Below are 17238 nucleotides of genomic sequence, written 5' to 3'. Positions count from 1 at the left end.
AAAAAAGGCTGATTGCAAAGCTTGAGGATTTCGTTAGTAGTGCACCAGAGACTGTTGTTTGTTTTAAGTGCAAAGTGATAACCAGCACCTGAGTAATCATGATTACCGGTGAGTTAAGCTAGAAACTCCGATTACAATCGAAGTATGGCAGTTTACTGGAGATCCCATTATTGGAAACTAGACTATAGAATGATAATCATCAACGAAGTGAGAAAAAGAAAGCGTAAGAATCGTGAGAGACGCCCAAATAATACGATGACTTCAGAAACAACTTGAAAAGACACCGGAATCATGAAAAACATTTCAATGCTGAGTGTTGCAGGTAAAAATAAAATAAAAGTTGTGAGGTACAATGCAACACTTTTGGGTAGCGTAGTTCACATGAATATTTAATACAAAGTTAATTCAACATATATCACAGTGAAGTGCTATGTAAACATTTGAACTGAAATGATATGATTAGTAAGTCAAATCACAAACCTTTTTTTCACCGAGGTCACTTAAGTTGCATAAACTATACACTATCCATTAATTTAAACAAACCACTTTAGATATACCAAGTGTCATGTTTTTTGCATAGCTAAATGCGTATACGTTTTCATGGGGAATGGATAAATACTGACATCTTTATTCATAAAAGCCAATAATCGTATTGCACTAGTCCTCACCTGAATAGAGTTGGCAAATCCAAGGAACATTTGCTGGTTGATACTGAAGTAGACATCGCTAGGGATCACAAAGTCTGAACTAGCCAGCCAGCCAAATGTGAACATTTGTCCAAACTGAGTAACCAAATACAAAAAATAAAGGTGAAACAAATCTACAAAGGGATAACGATCCTAAAATAATAGAAAGAAAATGAGACATTTGTAAGACAAGATAAAGTTAAGGATAAGTCCAATTCAGAGTTAAATTGTGGTCATAAAATACAATATTCACCTGTTGAAAAACGTTATAAGCGAACGCATTGACAATAATCAACAAAGGGTATCTAACAAAACATTATATTACTACAGCACGATATTTTAGCCAAAAATCAGCTATTCTTGCTTAGAAGAACAAAGGGAGCCAGATCATTTGATAAAAACAAAATATTTTCAGAAATAAAAGAAAGCATAAGATCATGTAAGGGAATCTTTCTTCTTCACGTTTATATAATTGCCCAATATAGGTGTATTCTAAAAATAAATAAATCAACTGACTTGTTCACCTTATCAGCTGGCTACGAAGCAATCGACACGGGTTAATGACATGCCCATTCTCTGCTAGGTGAAATACTTTACCTTGCTGGAATGCTGGAAATCCAGGAGGTAATGGTTGAGGGAGAGACTGAGAGATACTGGAGAAGGTGGCTTGATCAGATGTTCGACTTGGGATGCTACTTGCTGTCTGAAGAAGGAATAAAAAAAAGGATGTTTGTTTCACCGTTACATTATTACTGTTATCTGCATTATATATATATATATATAATATATATATATATATATACATATATATATATATATATATATTGTATATATATATATATATAAGCTCATATAGATATATGGCATATATGTATATATATATATATATATATAAATTTATATATATTTGTATATAGAATATATATATATATGTATATATATATATGTATATATATATATATTATATATATTTATATATATGTGTGTGTGTGTATGTGTGTGTATTTGTACATATATATATATATATATATCTATATATATATATATATATGTTATATATATATATATATATATATATATGATATATATATATATATATATATATATATATATATATATATATATAATATATATATATATATATATATATATATATATGAGCTCAGGCCTGTCAACTTTCCAAGCTAAAGTTCAAATACTACTCTGAGCATAAGTCGATCAATTTTCTGTTATAAAGATCAGTCTGTACTTTGAACTTAAGTCTGTGTATGTTTGTATGTTTATCAGTTTACTATTTCAAGTTAAATACTTAACTAGTCGAATTAAAGATGCTCGTTAGTTCTGTTCCTGTCTTTACTAGTTTGAATATGATCACTAAAAAAGAAAATGTTTCGCTGTTTCTGGTACAATTTGATCCTGATAACATTTAGTTTTTCGTAGGCTAAACGAGAATTGCAATTCCAGTCAATCTGAAAAGCCCAATGCAACTGCAAATTAAAACCCTTAGACCTAAGCTACCTTTACCAATGAAAGAGAGAAAGATTCGCGATTTCTCTGATAGTCCTAAAGTAACCGTCCCTCCTGAGGAAGTAACTCGCACTTACAACTTTCCCCCATCCTTCATTTGGGCTGAGGTCTTGATTGTGGTGGAGATGAAATTCGCAACTTTCTCTGAAGGATCCCGCCAAGTGGCTAGCGCCATTCGGCTCCACCAGGAGACATTTGTTTCCCAGGTGGCCATAACCAGGAAGGCCACACTCCTCACTTCGTGGTGCTCAGCGACGTTCTCGAAGATTGACATCAGTAGGTCCATGATCTGAGATGATAAAGCGTTTCGGGGTTTCAGAGGTATCAGTAGACAGTAATTGACGTTTAAACGCTCCATGAATAAGGAAGGCAGTATAGTTTCGTGATCAGTGATTCCAAGGTATCCAGACGTTTACAGTAAACAAGAGCAGTGCATCAAACTATCTATGAATTACCCCCTCATGGCATAAAGGATACGGAATGAACATATTAGACCTAACCCACAGCTATAATCATTCAAACAATCTGGATACCTTGGAAAAAAATAGATAAGTAACCTTACCTGTCCTATGGCCGTTCTTGGCATATTGGCTTTACTTAGACTCCAGATGGCAGCCTTTCTGAAAAAGGTATATTGTACTTTGGTTCCCAGAATATAAGGCTTCAAGATGTTTATGGTGTGGGGTGTCCCGAGAGAGCTGAGGGCGTAAAGATACACGAACCGTTGCCAGTGGTGGGATCCTTCGTTCTGAGAAGACAAAGATGGGCGTTTCAGAAATCAGTCTCATATATTTGTCTTAGACTAACAATTATATTCTGACACATATTTGTCGATATTGTGCATTTGAACCTCAAAGGTTCAAGCGAAGGTGCAGTGCATAACTGCCCTAAGCCTATCTAGTGTTACATAATTTACTTACATTTATATATATTTATTTATGGATTGATTGATTTATTAGTTTTCTTTTCCTTTTCGAATAACTAAAATCTTTTCTCTGTATTTCCTTTTACCCAGAGTTACTTCTTTCAAATGAACACCATATTCCTTGAAAGCTTAAATTTCAAGTCAGTAGCCCCTGTGGGCTTGTTCCATATGAATAGGGTTCATCTTCTAAATGATAATGTTATATAAATAGATATTTTTGCCACTTATAAGTGGGTGTCTTTTTTTATATTCATAGATATTAAGTCACAAACATCGTTTCATTATCTGATTTATATACCTCGGTGATAGCTTGCCTCTCTTGATGGCTCAGTGGTCAAAGTCACTGTTCATCGTTGATTCTAAACCAGGCAGCGGTTCGAATCCTGCTGGTGACGAGGCATTTATTAGTTATTAAAATTCGCCCTGGGTGTGAGTTATTACCGAGGTATAATGAACTGGATATCAAAAGATATTTGCGACTTAAAGTTTGTGAACATATTCATATATCAGTCGATCCATCCGTTTATTTATTATACACAAACACATAGACACACACACACATATATATATATATATGTATGTATATATATACGCATTAAGCTGCAAATGTCCTTTAATATCTAATTCGCTCTACCTCAGAATTAGTATATTTTCATATATGTTAACTAAAGGGGAATTTTTAGTTGATAATAATTTCGTCGGCTCCCGGGCGCGAAATTATTATCAGATAAATATTCCCCTTCATTTAGCATATATGAAAATATATTAATCCTGAGGTAGAGCGAATTAGATATTAAAGGATATTTGTAGCTTAATGCGTATATATGAATCACGTGATGTAATCAGACTCATATGTATATATTATATATATATATATATATATATAATATATATATATATATATATATATATATGTATGTGTGTGTGTGTGTGTGTGTGTGTGTGTGGGTGTGTGTGTGCATAAATTGATAAATGAATAGATTTGATATATGAATATGTTCAAAATGAATGTACACACACACACACACACACACCATTATATATTATCTATAATCTATATATATGTGTGTGTGTGTGTGTATATATATGTACAATATATATGTATATATCTAAATATATGTATATATCTATATACATATAACTATATATATATACTTATATATATATATATAGATTAAATATATATTTTTGAATACTTATCACATCCCCATGATTGATAATATAATATATATATACATATATATATTATATATATATATATATAAATTATATATAATATTTGTATATACATATATATATATAAATATATATATATATATATATATATATATATATATATATATATATATTATATATATATGAAATACCTTATCACATCACCGGTGATTCATATATTTATATTATATATATATATATATATATATATATATATATATATATATATTATATATATATATATATATATATATATATATATATATATATATATATATATATAATTCGAGCTACAATGTCCTTAATATCTAATTCACTCTACCTCGGCATTGATATATTTTCATATATGTATCGAGAGGAATTCAGTTGATAATAATTTCGTCCCCCCATGGGATGGAACCACCATCCAACTTAGGAACGGACAGTGACGCTACCGAGGCTGCTAGCAGAGGACGGAGGTTCGATCCCGTGGGGGGACTAAATTATTATCAACTAAAAAATTCCCCCTCGGTACATATATGAAAATATATCATTCCGAGGCAGAGCGAATTAGATATTAAAGGACATTTGTAGCTCGAATGATATATATTATTTATATATATCTATATATATATATATATATATATATATATATGTGTGGGGTGTATATATATGTGTTGTGTGTGTGGTGTGTGTGTGTGTGTGTGAGTGTATACATATAAACAATTGCCAGAAACATCAACATCAACAGAAAAATCCGAATAAGCCCTAACGTCGAGCTCCTGCTGGAGATAAGGAATGTAGGTGTCGACGATCGGACTGGGATCACAGACTCGCTCCTGCTCGCAAGTGTCATCCCAGCTAGCCAATCTTCTTTCCGAACTGAAGCAGAGTTTTTTGACTGCTTGAGAGAATCCGATAAGGGCCAAGACTTTCGTTCCCCTTCCCCTTTCTGCTGGAGGCCACAGTAGGCCCATGACGTTTTCCTGTTTGCGAGACGTAAATAGTGCCGTTAGCATCTTGAATATAGACAACTGCAACGCGCCAAACAAGAAACAGAACTGCAAGAACTAAGGGAGGTGGCGTTATAGTCATTCTAACTTTGTTGTTATAATTGGGAGTGAAGCCATAGAGTAAATTCAGTATTGTCATGCAAAATTTCATTTACTCAACTGTAACTAAATATATGTGAGTTAGAAATTATAATTGAAACTGCAGTAATAAAAACTAGTTGCAAGTCACAACCTCACCATGAGTTTGGGAATAGAAGCAGGACTTCTTATAGTAGAAGGCAGACTGATGAAGAACTTGCGGATATTACTTCTGTTCTGACGATCAGGTCTAGCACGGAGAACTTTATTGATAAAGTACGTAACTGATGCCTCTGTTCCCGTTTCAAACAGCAAATCTCCAAGAATATCTCTGAAACGACATCAGGGGTAATTAGATGCCTTTTCTGCTCCTACTTAGTGCAGTGTGGGTCTATTATCATTTCTAATTCAGGGAGCGATATCTCCTACCTGGTGCAGCAGGAATAAGCCACTTTGCCCTTAAAACATTTACTTTAACATGGTATTGTCTTACGGAACAACCACGCAGATTTTTTTCATATGCCACAACAAATCTCCTGTTACATATAACATGATAATTTCAGACAATTCTAATTTGACTTCACTGATTCCCTTAAATGTGTAAAATGAAATCTATGCTATCATGTACTTAAAGGTACAGTGGGAATTCAGACTAAACAGTTCATTATAACACAAAGGATAGCATAGTATCAAAACAAAACTTAATTATCTGATAGAATTGCGTATAAAATTCCAGAAACTTTTTCTGCCTGAAAGACATAAGATTTTCATCAACTGAACATGAAATGCGACATAGCTTACATTTTGTTTTGTGGGTCAGGTGAAAACTGCTGGTGGATTTCTTCCAGTTGTTCGTAATTGAGAAGGGACAGACCTTCTTTTATGCGGCTCATTTCTTTCGCTAAATTTTGGATGGTTGTCGAGTCACGGGCGTCCCAGTTTCTTATTCTCTCTATTTCCGTGACCACAAATTTCTAGAAAAGCAGAGAGGTGTATATAAATGTACGCAAGCTCTATCTTGCAGAAAGATGAATAGTTTTCGAGTATTTACACTTACCTTAATCTCTGTAACAATGTTTCCCGTTAGCTCTACGCCCGTCAGGATTTGCTCAAATCCTGGTTCTACGCCCTGAAGAGAGATAAAGGTAAATGAATCAATCTTTTGTTAATCTTACGTCGAATCACGTTGACGTTACATATTACTGGTCTATAAGCAGTGTTATTACATACGTCATACAAGCAATGGCAAATTTTATGCTTATATCAATAATGCAAGTTAATTACCAGCGCTTTTTTTTCCTTACTAACGCCAGTTTTACTGATAGACCATGAATTCTTGAAGTGAAAATTACATAGATAAGTTTGATTTTTTAACTAAGAGTTGCAGTAGCCTGTAGAGGGCAATAGTAGCACGGGAGTGAGTGATGACCAGAGTACAATATCACTCAAGTAAGAAAATGAGGCCACAACTCGCCTAGATTAATTGTTTTAACTTGCATTGTTGGACTAATCAAGATGTCTTTAGGCACTTTTGGTGGTCATCTTGGCTACTATCTTGTATTTCGTCCTAAATTTTAACTTAATTATCACGCAGGGACAAAATTAAATGACCAGTTTTTACTACTCACTAAGAACTTATATAGACTGAAAATAAATTTTCAATTTTTTTTTTAACTATGCTGCATTGGAACCCCCATCTTCCTACTGGACTACATAAGTAGTTCACGACCTAGCGAAGTCATGGCTAACCTAGCTCCATTTTGATTCAGCGATAATAATCAGTGTTATTGGCCTTATCCTGTAATTCCGAGGTTTAGCTGCTGTTACTCTTGAACTGTTACTACCACCGCCAACCCATGCACAGGAGTCAAGTCAGTTAAGTGCAATCAGTTTGAAACAGGGTGAAAGGGACACAAATGATAGAAGTGAGAAAGACAAGAAAGGTGTGATTCAATATAAGCACGGGAAAGGAAAGGATCACTGTATAAATTTGAGAGAAGAAAAGAAAGTTGGAGGCAGGAGAAAGCCCACAGGAAAGTAAAGGGAAATACAATGTAAGTGTTATAGGGAAAATTAAGGCCTAATGTGGTCAAGTGGAGAGACAATTAGAAAGCTGTATAGACTACGAGCATGAGATAGTTAAAGGAAAATTAAAACCATTGTAAGTAAGTAGGTAGGGGTTAGCCAACTGGGTCATTTTATTTTCGGTTAGGGCTGGATCATTTGCACCATAACCTCACGCTCTACCATAAGGAGAAAGGAATTAAAAAGATTTGTTCCTATTCATTGTCACTAAATCTAATCCTAAATTCCATGAAAACTCACTCGGTGATCAATGGAGTGGTCAGCTTCGTACCGCCAAACATAAACTGGGTGTGCCTCGTACTCGATAGCTAACTGTTCGCTGATTTCTCGCACCCCTTTGAGCTGAAGAGTCTGAAATCAGAATAAGGAGTTCATTTGGAGACTACGTCAAGAATTAATCATAAATCCAAATAAACATTTCATACAGGAGCTTCGTCCTGGACTCCGCTGTCAGAGGGTAGATCTATCAGCAGCTGCAAAGTCCCTTTTTAATCTAGTCAGTCGAAGGTTACGCCCCCCACGGGTATCTCACCTGGTTCGTGAAGGTATCGTAATGATCCTCGTGATCTATCCTCGTGAAAACGGTGATCGTTCCTTCCACGATGGCCTCCTCAATCCTCATGGCACTGACGCCACCGCGGATGATGTAACTTCCGACTGATGATCGGGTGATGAGGTCCTCCAGCGAGGGGTTGACGAGTCTCTGGAAGGAGAGAATGAGCCTGGACGTTGCTCAGAAATGGCGGAAAAGGGGAAGTTCACCCCCCCAAAAAAAAAAATAAATAAATAAAAAAATAAATAAAAAAGTTATTCCTTCATTTCATTACTGTGAGGATGAAAAGTAAGCACTTTAAGACAACTGATATATCTAAAGCAAACATCACCAACCTTAACAAAACTAAAAATTAAAATGAAAGAAAATGGCTTATTCACTGTGGTACCTTCATTGACACCAGATAGTCGCAGTCATCAAAGTCAACAGTGCGGGTGGCAATCCAGAGGGTGCTGTTTATTTCTGGCGCTGAGCTGACTGCTCTCCCTGGGGTCTTAGAAGTCTTGGAAGATGTTTTGGACGTTTTGGAAGTTTTACCATCCTTGGCTCCTCCTTTCTGACCTTTAGCCCCAGTTGACCTGGGGTAATACCATCAATAATTTATCTCTTTAAAGTTCTACTGTGTATGTGGATTGCCAAAACGACCAGGATTAAACTCAAGGACTGTATTTTGGGACTGATCAGATCAGCTCCAGAGAATACACCAGAACTAATTTCTTTTAATCTAATTTTTTGTAGCCATTATGTATTCAATACCAATATGAGATGCGATTAACATAGTTTGATTATTTGGAATTGTACCATAATATTAGGATCACTGGTCCATCAATCAGACATTGTTGTTAGTAAATAAACTGTACCTTCCAGAAGTAGCTGCTGCGCCTTCCCTCTGAGCATCATCTTCCAGAGCGTGGTCCCTATCGTAGAAGGCAGCTTGTTCCCTTGGCATTTTTACGATGCTGTACCTATATATCAGTGAATAGGTTTTTCTGATACTGAAGCAAAATATTTTTACTTTCTAATACCCCATCTTATTGATTTTGTTGAAAAGCGTGATTTTCTGAAACTTAATGACTAGAATATATTCAAGTTAAGTATATCTTAGTTTAACCAGGCCACTGAGCTGATTAACAGCTCTCCTAGGGCTGGCCTGAAGGATTAGATATTTTTACGTGGCTAGGAACCAATTGGTCACCTAGCAACGGGACCTACAGCTTATTGTGGGATCCGAACCACAATATATCGAGAGATGAATTTCTATTACCAGAAATAAATTCCTCTCATTCCGCGTTGGCCGAACCGAGAATCGAACTTCGGACCACCGGATTGGCAGCCGAACGAGAAACCCACTCGTCCAACGAGGAACTAGAATACATGCAAAGTAACGTTGAAAGAGTAGAGGGGGAATTGGTCAATTTAGATCACTTTAAAATAAGGATAACGTGGAGAGAATGATGCATTTCAGATGTCTTACCAGCTGATGCATTTGCCCGCCATTGTCTCATCTGAAGCACTGAAGTCAAGTTGAGGAATGACATCCAACCTTTGCATAAGGAGGTCACGGTTTGTCTGAAAGATTATTTCAGTGATTCATTGGTGACTGATGACTGATTAATTTTAAGTTGATTACTGAGCCATTCTTAATTAAGTAATGATTATATGTTGGTTAGATACTGATTAACGTCGACCAGAATTAATTGTTGATGCGCTAGAATGCTTTTAAATGCTTTAAGGAATGCAGAAAATTGAGGGGTGATTTTTGTCTAGGTGCATTTTTTTCTTCTGTCAAACATCTAAATATTAGATTAAGTTCTTAGAAACATCTAAATGCATTTTTTCCTTCTATGAAACCTCTACATATCAGATTAAGTTCTTACAGGCAAAGTATAATGAACTGCATAGAATTTCTGCATTAATCTTCTGAAATAGAACGAAGACCACCACCTTAGGGTATTATCAGGAAAGATCCTCATTCATGTCATTATTTAGCTGCTGTAAAACGTGTTACAGGCATATAGAACAAAAGGTTAAGTATATCTTAGTTTTACCAGACCACTGAGCTGATTAACAGCTGTCCTTCGGCTGGCCCGAAGGATTAGATATTTTTTACGTGACTAGGAACCAATTGGTTACCTAATAACGGGGTCTACAGCTTGTTGTGGGATCCGAACCACATCGTATCGAGAAATTAATTTCTATCACCAGAAATAAATTCCCCTGGTTCCGCGTTGGCCGAGCCCAGAATGGAACTTCGGACCACCGTATTAGTAGTCGAGCGCGAAATGCACTCGGCCAACGTGGAACTCATCTAGAACAAAATACCTAAGATAAACTACAAACTAACAAATAGATAAGAAATTCAAGGTCCCTCACCCCAAAAGGAGTTATTCTGAAGACGTTGACAACAGCCTTCCTAATGTTCGTGATCCAGGCTGGTTCCTCGGGCACCTCCATGAAGTCCATGACGATGGGAACCTGGGAAGACATGAAACCGTGTTAATTCTTGCTCCGAAAACGTGTCTTGACGTCTATCTGTCTAAATAATGACAGTTTTTATATGTTAGTGCCGCAGAGTCTTAAGAAAGTGCTTGCAAATGGCAGTCATGTATTTGAAATGCTATTTTTTTAATAATTTAGAAATTATTTTACAACTCAAGTTTTTTAGTAGAACTGGTCACACTATCTCCCACAACAAATAATTAGACTTACTGGAAAAGGATAACTTGTCATACGAACTACTGGGATAAGAAAATTAGTCTTAGTCTATTGGCAAAGGATAAAAGCTACAGGAGATTTAAACAATCCATAATATATCACAGGGGCCGTCATTAATGAATAACTATCAAGAATTATCAACAAATATTGCGTTCAATAAATTTATCAGAATAACTTTATTAAAAAGAGATTTTAAAAAAATAAAAAAATAAAAACATACAGACGGAAACTAAAAAAAAAAAAGCACGAGAATGAAAGTAAACCAGATTTAAATGACAAATTTGACAGGAAAATTAAAGAACGCTAAAGAAATTAGAAGCTTCTCGAAGAGAGAGAGAGAGAGAGAGAGAGGAGAGAGAGAGAGAGAGAGAGAGAGAGAGAGAGATCTTTAACGTACCTCGCCCTCGGAAATCTTAACCTTGAAAGGTTTTTCCAGCAATTCTACTCCATAATCCAGACGAAGATATTCAATGAGCAGAGGCTCTCTCATGTCACAAAACAGTTCATCGTGGAAGTCGCCTACCTCTACGTGGCTCAGCTGAAATTGAACAAAGTCAGTTAATAATAATAATAATAATAATAATAATAATAATAATAATAATAATAATAATATAAGACTGAAGAGGCGAAGTTATTAATATGGCAAAGTATTCCTTGTATACGACCTTTGACATTTATCTCAAATAATAATGATAATAATAATTATAGTAATCACAATATATCTTTTAAAGATTATAAAACCTCATTAATGATCTGTTTCTCATAAAAAAAATAAAAAAAATACTGTGACCTAAGCTTCACCTGGAAAATAGCTGTAGAGCTATCTAACACCTGCACCGTGACGTCAGCCTGTATCCCAGCCGCGGAAAGCTGTTTTCTGATACCTGAGATCCCCGTAGCAACGCGGCCGCTGTATCGATACAGGTATTCCAGCCCTGGTTGCAGGCCAGAGCAAAGCCCACCTGTAAATTAAGATAATTGAAAAGTTGGTTAGGCATCGTAAGCTGGCGTCGTATTGATTGATTATAATGGACCTGTGAAAAAGGAGATGAAATATAGTGACGTGTTTCGACGAGTAAGACGAATTAACATGTGTTCACTTTCTCTCATTATTCTTACCAGATTTAGCAAATCAAAAGAAAAAGACTTCAACCTTTTTGAGGTCATGGCCTACTTTAGATATCTCCAAATACTCATGGCCCACTACTTCAGATTTAAGAATAGGAATTGATAAGTTCAACATATAACGTGTAGTTCCTGAAACTGGAATTTTATTACACGTTATTACCATAAATTCGAAATATAGATTTTCATAAATTCAATATACAAATATGCTCAGAATCTTTTCATGACCATTTCTATGATCTAAAATTTAACTAGTGAATAATTACTAGGGTAGAATAAGAAAAAGAAAATATATTTACTTCGAAATATTTTTATATACTGTCTATTTATAATAATAGGTCCAGATAAAAGAAAATATAATATACTTTTATTCCTATTTCTATATATCGTTTTTTTAACTTTAAAATCTACATTATCATTTTTGTGTCGGTGGCCCACCTAATAATCAGCCCATGGCTAACCCACAGGTTAAAGACCACTGCAGGGGAACAGAGGAGGAGAGAGAGAATTCTAAAGGTTGGTGAAAGAAAGACAAAAAGAGAGGAAAACCCCAATTCAGATGATTCACCATCGAAGCGAAACCTTATTACGATTATTTGTATTATTATCGTTTCAATTTTTTTTGTATTACTGCAAAAATTACTTATAAATATCTAGCGAATTAATACTCATACGATATCGAGGACAGGCTAATATCGCTAATTAGTTGTGGGCCACTTAGGATTCTCATTCATATATATATATATATATATATATATATATATATATATATATATATATATATATATATATATATGTGTGTGTATGTTTGTGCATTTGCGTAATATGTACACACATACGGTACATATATAGCAATATTCATATCTGTATGCACACACACACATACACACACACACACACACACACACACACACATATGTATATATATATATATATATATATATATATATATATATATATCTACAGGCATTATAATTTACATTATATGCACATATATATTGTATGCACTGAGGAGGAGAGAGAGAGACGAGAGAGAGAGAGAGAGAGAGAGAGAGAGGAGAGAGAGAGAGAAGAGAGAGAGAATTATAAATATGAAGATTTTAACATTGTATCCAACAGCTGTAGCTTACAAAGAAGTAGCTTGTGAAGTTTGTCTTTGGCAAATACAAGCATTAAATACATGAATAAAAGAAAAATTAATATTTATTACTACTTGTGTGCAGTGGGCACTACACATTTATTAAAATCTTATTATAGCCACTGAACGGCTTTCAAAATTACAGCGCAATGACGGCCGACTTATAACGGTACATCTTTCAAACCTCTTTGAATCCAAATTTACCTGTAAACCTACTTAAACCAGAATCTAGAACAGGTATCGGATCCTCTGTGTGCTCATCTACGCCGTACGAAAATGTGCTTGTATAATACACACACATACAGACATATATATATATATATATATATATATATATATATATATATATATATATATATATATATATATATATATACCTTGGTATCTTCATTCACAGCCTAAATCACCACTGTCTCCCATGTTGCATCTCAGCCATTACTCAAACTGAGGCATAATTTAGACCAGTTCTTAGATTTCCTGCCTTATAAGCCAACTCGGAAAAAGAGCCGGTTATTCAAAGACCCTCCTGGGACGGAACGTGATTTTAAATTCATTTAGCGCTTTGTGTTCAGTTTCAAAGTTAGATAATCAGTTCTGACGTCTTTGTTTACAGTAATTGCTTCAAATAATGTCTGAGTCAACAGACCGACTGAGATAAAACTCCTTTTTCCCTGGAGATGCAGTTATCTATTCCATACACATCCACACAGGCACACGCACATATACGTATAATATATATATATATATATATATATATATAATATATATATATATATATATATATATATATATGTGTGTGTGTGTGTGTGTGTGTGTGTGTGTGTGTGTGTTATATATATGTATATATATATAAAGATATATGCCACGAAGGAAAAATAAACGAAGGAGGTCTGCAAGATCTTTCGACTTAAAAAGTCCTTTACTGAGCAGATACTGCTCAGTAAAGGACTTTTAAAGTCGAAAGATCTTGCAGACCTCCTTCGTTTATTTTTCCTTCGTGGCATATATCTTTATTTATGGATTTATCACGTTCCTAACTTTCGTGATTCAGTTATACATATGTATATATATATGTATATGTTATATATATACATATGTATGTATATATATATATATATATATATATATATATATATATATATATATACATATATGTGTGTGTGTGTGTTTTGTGTGTGAGTGTGTGTAGTGTGTGTGTGTGTGTGTGGTGTGTGTGTGTGTGTATAAGGCAATGTGTCTATGTGCAAATGTTTATGCGTGTCGGTGTGAGGTAAAGATTAGCTCGCTCGTGAAAATGGCTCGTGAAAATGGCCCAGTCTAATCTAAACTTGACATGATTATAAGTACATGCACTGCGATGTGAACGCACTTTTATCATTAGCTGGCGCGTGTGACTACATTGGTCACGTACTGCGCCAAAATAAAGCCAGAAAAACGACGAATAATGAGTTGAATATCATACTGTTAATTTCGTTTATGTATACAAACACAAGAAATCGAATGAGCATGCACACTTACGTACCGAAAATCAAAACAAGAAGGAACGTCGTCTTCATACTGTCTCTAGCGAGGGCTGTGGCCCTCCTTTCTCGAGACGAAAATCAAGAAGAAGAATCTGTCAACACAACCAGAGACTCTCTCTGCCAGCAGACGACTGTGGCAGATTCTACTCGACTCTAGACTCGAGACTGACCATGACCCTGGCAACAAGAACGTGATAGTGATGTATGGTCACAGAGTTTTTATTTATTTATGTTATTCACTCAACGCTTGAATGATTATACACATAAGATTACTATATACTAGCAGAATGTCCTGCACTACCCCGGCTGAAAAGTAGCTGTCAAGTGCTTCAAAAATGCTTAAAAGGGGAGTATATTGGGCTTGATAAGTAATACTGGATTCATTTTGAAAAGCTATCTTTTGTATCAGGAACAGAATGGTTTTCTATTTGTATTGTTAGTATTCTATTATCTAATACACAGAGCTACATAAACGTACTCAATGTAAATAGTACGTGTAAATCATGTATAGAGATTTTATTCTGTTAAATTACAACACAGGATAATGACAAAGAGAAAACAGTTTTATGTCTTTTGAAAACATTTTGAACGTAATAATTTTCTTATTGGTTTCTGACTTTTTTACCTTAAAAATATTTGCCTACTAAGCGATTCAAAATGCTTCCGTTTACAATTATCACTTTTATTTAAGTCATTGCGTAATCTCTCTCTCTCTCTCTCTCTCTCTCTCTCTCTCTCTCTCTCTCTCTCTCCTCCTCCCATCCTTCTGTCCGGCTTCTTAATCGTTACTTTCCTACAAAATTCAGTTCAAATCCATGTGCATTTCAGTGTTCGCATGAAAGTATACATCATAAACCAGTATGACGGGAGCATTGACCTAGTACCCCCCCCCTTCCCCCCCTAAGGGAAAAAACTTTATTGTTAATTGGTTTTTATTATCTTATATATTATAATATTAATTTCTATAAATATATATTAATTATCTTATATGTTCTAATATATATGATATATATATTAATATATATTTTTTTATTTTTATATATAATAATTATTATATATATAAATTACATATATATATATATAATATATATAATATATTATATTATTATAATATATATAATTATATATATATATAATATTATATATATATATATATATATATATATTTTATATATATATATATATATATATATCATATATATATATGTGTGTGTGTGTGTGTGTGTGTGTGTGTAGAATTATAATGAAGATAACGTATTTAGTTAATTTTGTATTTTTTGCTGTGCTTTTGACTTCGCACATTAAAGTAAGCTTTTGTTATTTGCGTTTGTCCAGTTTTGTTTATGTATGTCTTTTGCAGGCTGGACTTGGGGGTCTTTTCCTCTCCTCAAAGTGTAGTTGTAGTTTTAATAGGTACGTCACCCATGTTAGTGTCTTTTATCTTTTCACGTTTGACGGTGTTTCGGCTGTTCGTCGCCTATTTTGTTTTCATCTCCGCTGGGGATGTGGGGACCTTTATCGGCTGCAAATAGAGAGGTTTTCAGCGCCCATATTCTCTGACAGCTTGTGGCAGTTTGCAGGAATATTCTGAAGACGCTCTCGACGTGTTGCAGCTGGTGGCATAATGGAGGTATTCCTTGTCATCCCCTACGAAAAGTATTTTTGCTGGCGTCTCTTCAGTTCGTGTAAGGGGTTGTGTGATGCTCTTCCTTGCAAAGCGTACGTTGGTGTCGTGTGATGCCCTAGATTGCAGGGCGTACTTTGGAGTCGTGTGGTGCTCTTCTTTGCAAGGCGTACTTTGGGGTCATGTCATGCCCCTCCTTGCAAGACGTACTTTGGGGTCGTGTCATGCCCTTCCTTGCAAGGCGTACTTTGGGGTCGTGTCATGCCCTTCCTTGCAATGCGTACTTTGGGGTCGTGTCATGCCCTTCCTTGCAAGGCGTACTTTGGGGTCGTGTCATGCCCTTTCTTGCAAGGCTTACTTTGGAGTCATGTCATGCCCTTCCTTGCAAGGCGTACTTTGGGGTCGTGTCATGCCCTTCCTTGCAAGGCGTACTTTGGAGTCGTGTCATGCCCTTACTTGCAAGGCGTACTTTGGGGTCGTGTCATGCCCTTCCTTGCAAGGCGTACTTTGGAGTCATGTCATGCCCTTCCTTGCAAGGCGTACTTTGGGGTCGTGTCATGCCCTTCCTTGCAAGGCGTACTTTGGAGTCGTGTCATGCCCTTACTTGCAATGCGTACTTTGGGGTCGTGTCATGCCCTTCCTTGCAAGGCGTACTTTGGAGTCATGTCATGCCCTTCCTTGCAAGGCGTACTTTGGGGTCGTGTCATGCCCTTCCTTGCAAGGCGTACTTTGGAGTCGTGTCATGCCCTTACTTGCAATGCGTACTTTGGGGTCGTGTCATGCCCTTCCTTGCAAGGCGTACTTTGGGGTCGTGTCATGCCCTTCCTTGCAAGGCGTACTTTGGAGTCATGTCATGCCCTTACTTGCAATGCGTACTTTGGGGTCGTGTCATGCCCTTCCTTGCAAGGCGTACTTTGGGGTCGTGTCATGCCCTTCCTTGCAAGGCGTACTTTGGGGTCGTGTCATGCCCTTCCTTGCAAGGCGTACTTTGGGGTCGTGTCATGCCCTTCCTTGCAAGGCGTACTTTGGGGTCGTGCCATGACCTTCCTTGC

The 17238-nt window shown here is 35.7% G+C and overlaps 1 protein-coding gene across 1 annotated transcript in view; it reads right to left on the bottom strand.

The window, feature by feature from the left end:
• LOC135218725 (hemolymph clottable protein-like) overlaps positions 1–14708 on the bottom strand; it is a 40301-nt gene extending 25593 nt beyond the window's left edge. Inside the window, 17 exon segments of the mRNA XM_064255174.1 lie at positions 669–782; positions 1284–1389; positions 2291–2502; positions 2776–2961; positions 5106–5318; positions 5583–5754; positions 6225–6397; positions 6481–6552; positions 7749–7859; positions 8041–8211; positions 8450–8639; positions 8922–9026; positions 9536–9630; positions 10435–10536; positions 11174–11314; positions 11578–11738; positions 14562–14708. Coding sequence (XP_064111244.1) covers positions 669–782; positions 1284–1389; positions 2291–2502; positions 2776–2961; positions 5106–5318; positions 5583–5754; positions 6225–6397; positions 6481–6552; positions 7749–7859; positions 8041–8211; positions 8450–8639; positions 8922–9026; positions 9536–9630; positions 10435–10536; positions 11174–11314; positions 11578–11738; positions 14562–14595 — 2358 coding nt within the window. The 5' untranslated portion in view covers positions 14596–14708.
• Between the last annotated feature and the right edge of the window lie 2530 nt (positions 14709–17238).

Source organism: Macrobrachium nipponense, chromosome 1, assembly GCF_015104395.2.
Source record: "Macrobrachium nipponense isolate FS-2020 chromosome 1, ASM1510439v2, whole genome shotgun sequence".
Lineage (NCBI taxonomy): Eukaryota > Metazoa > Arthropoda > Malacostraca > Decapoda > Palaemonidae > Macrobrachium > Macrobrachium nipponense.
This window is presented reverse-complemented; position numbering and strand designations above follow the sequence as displayed.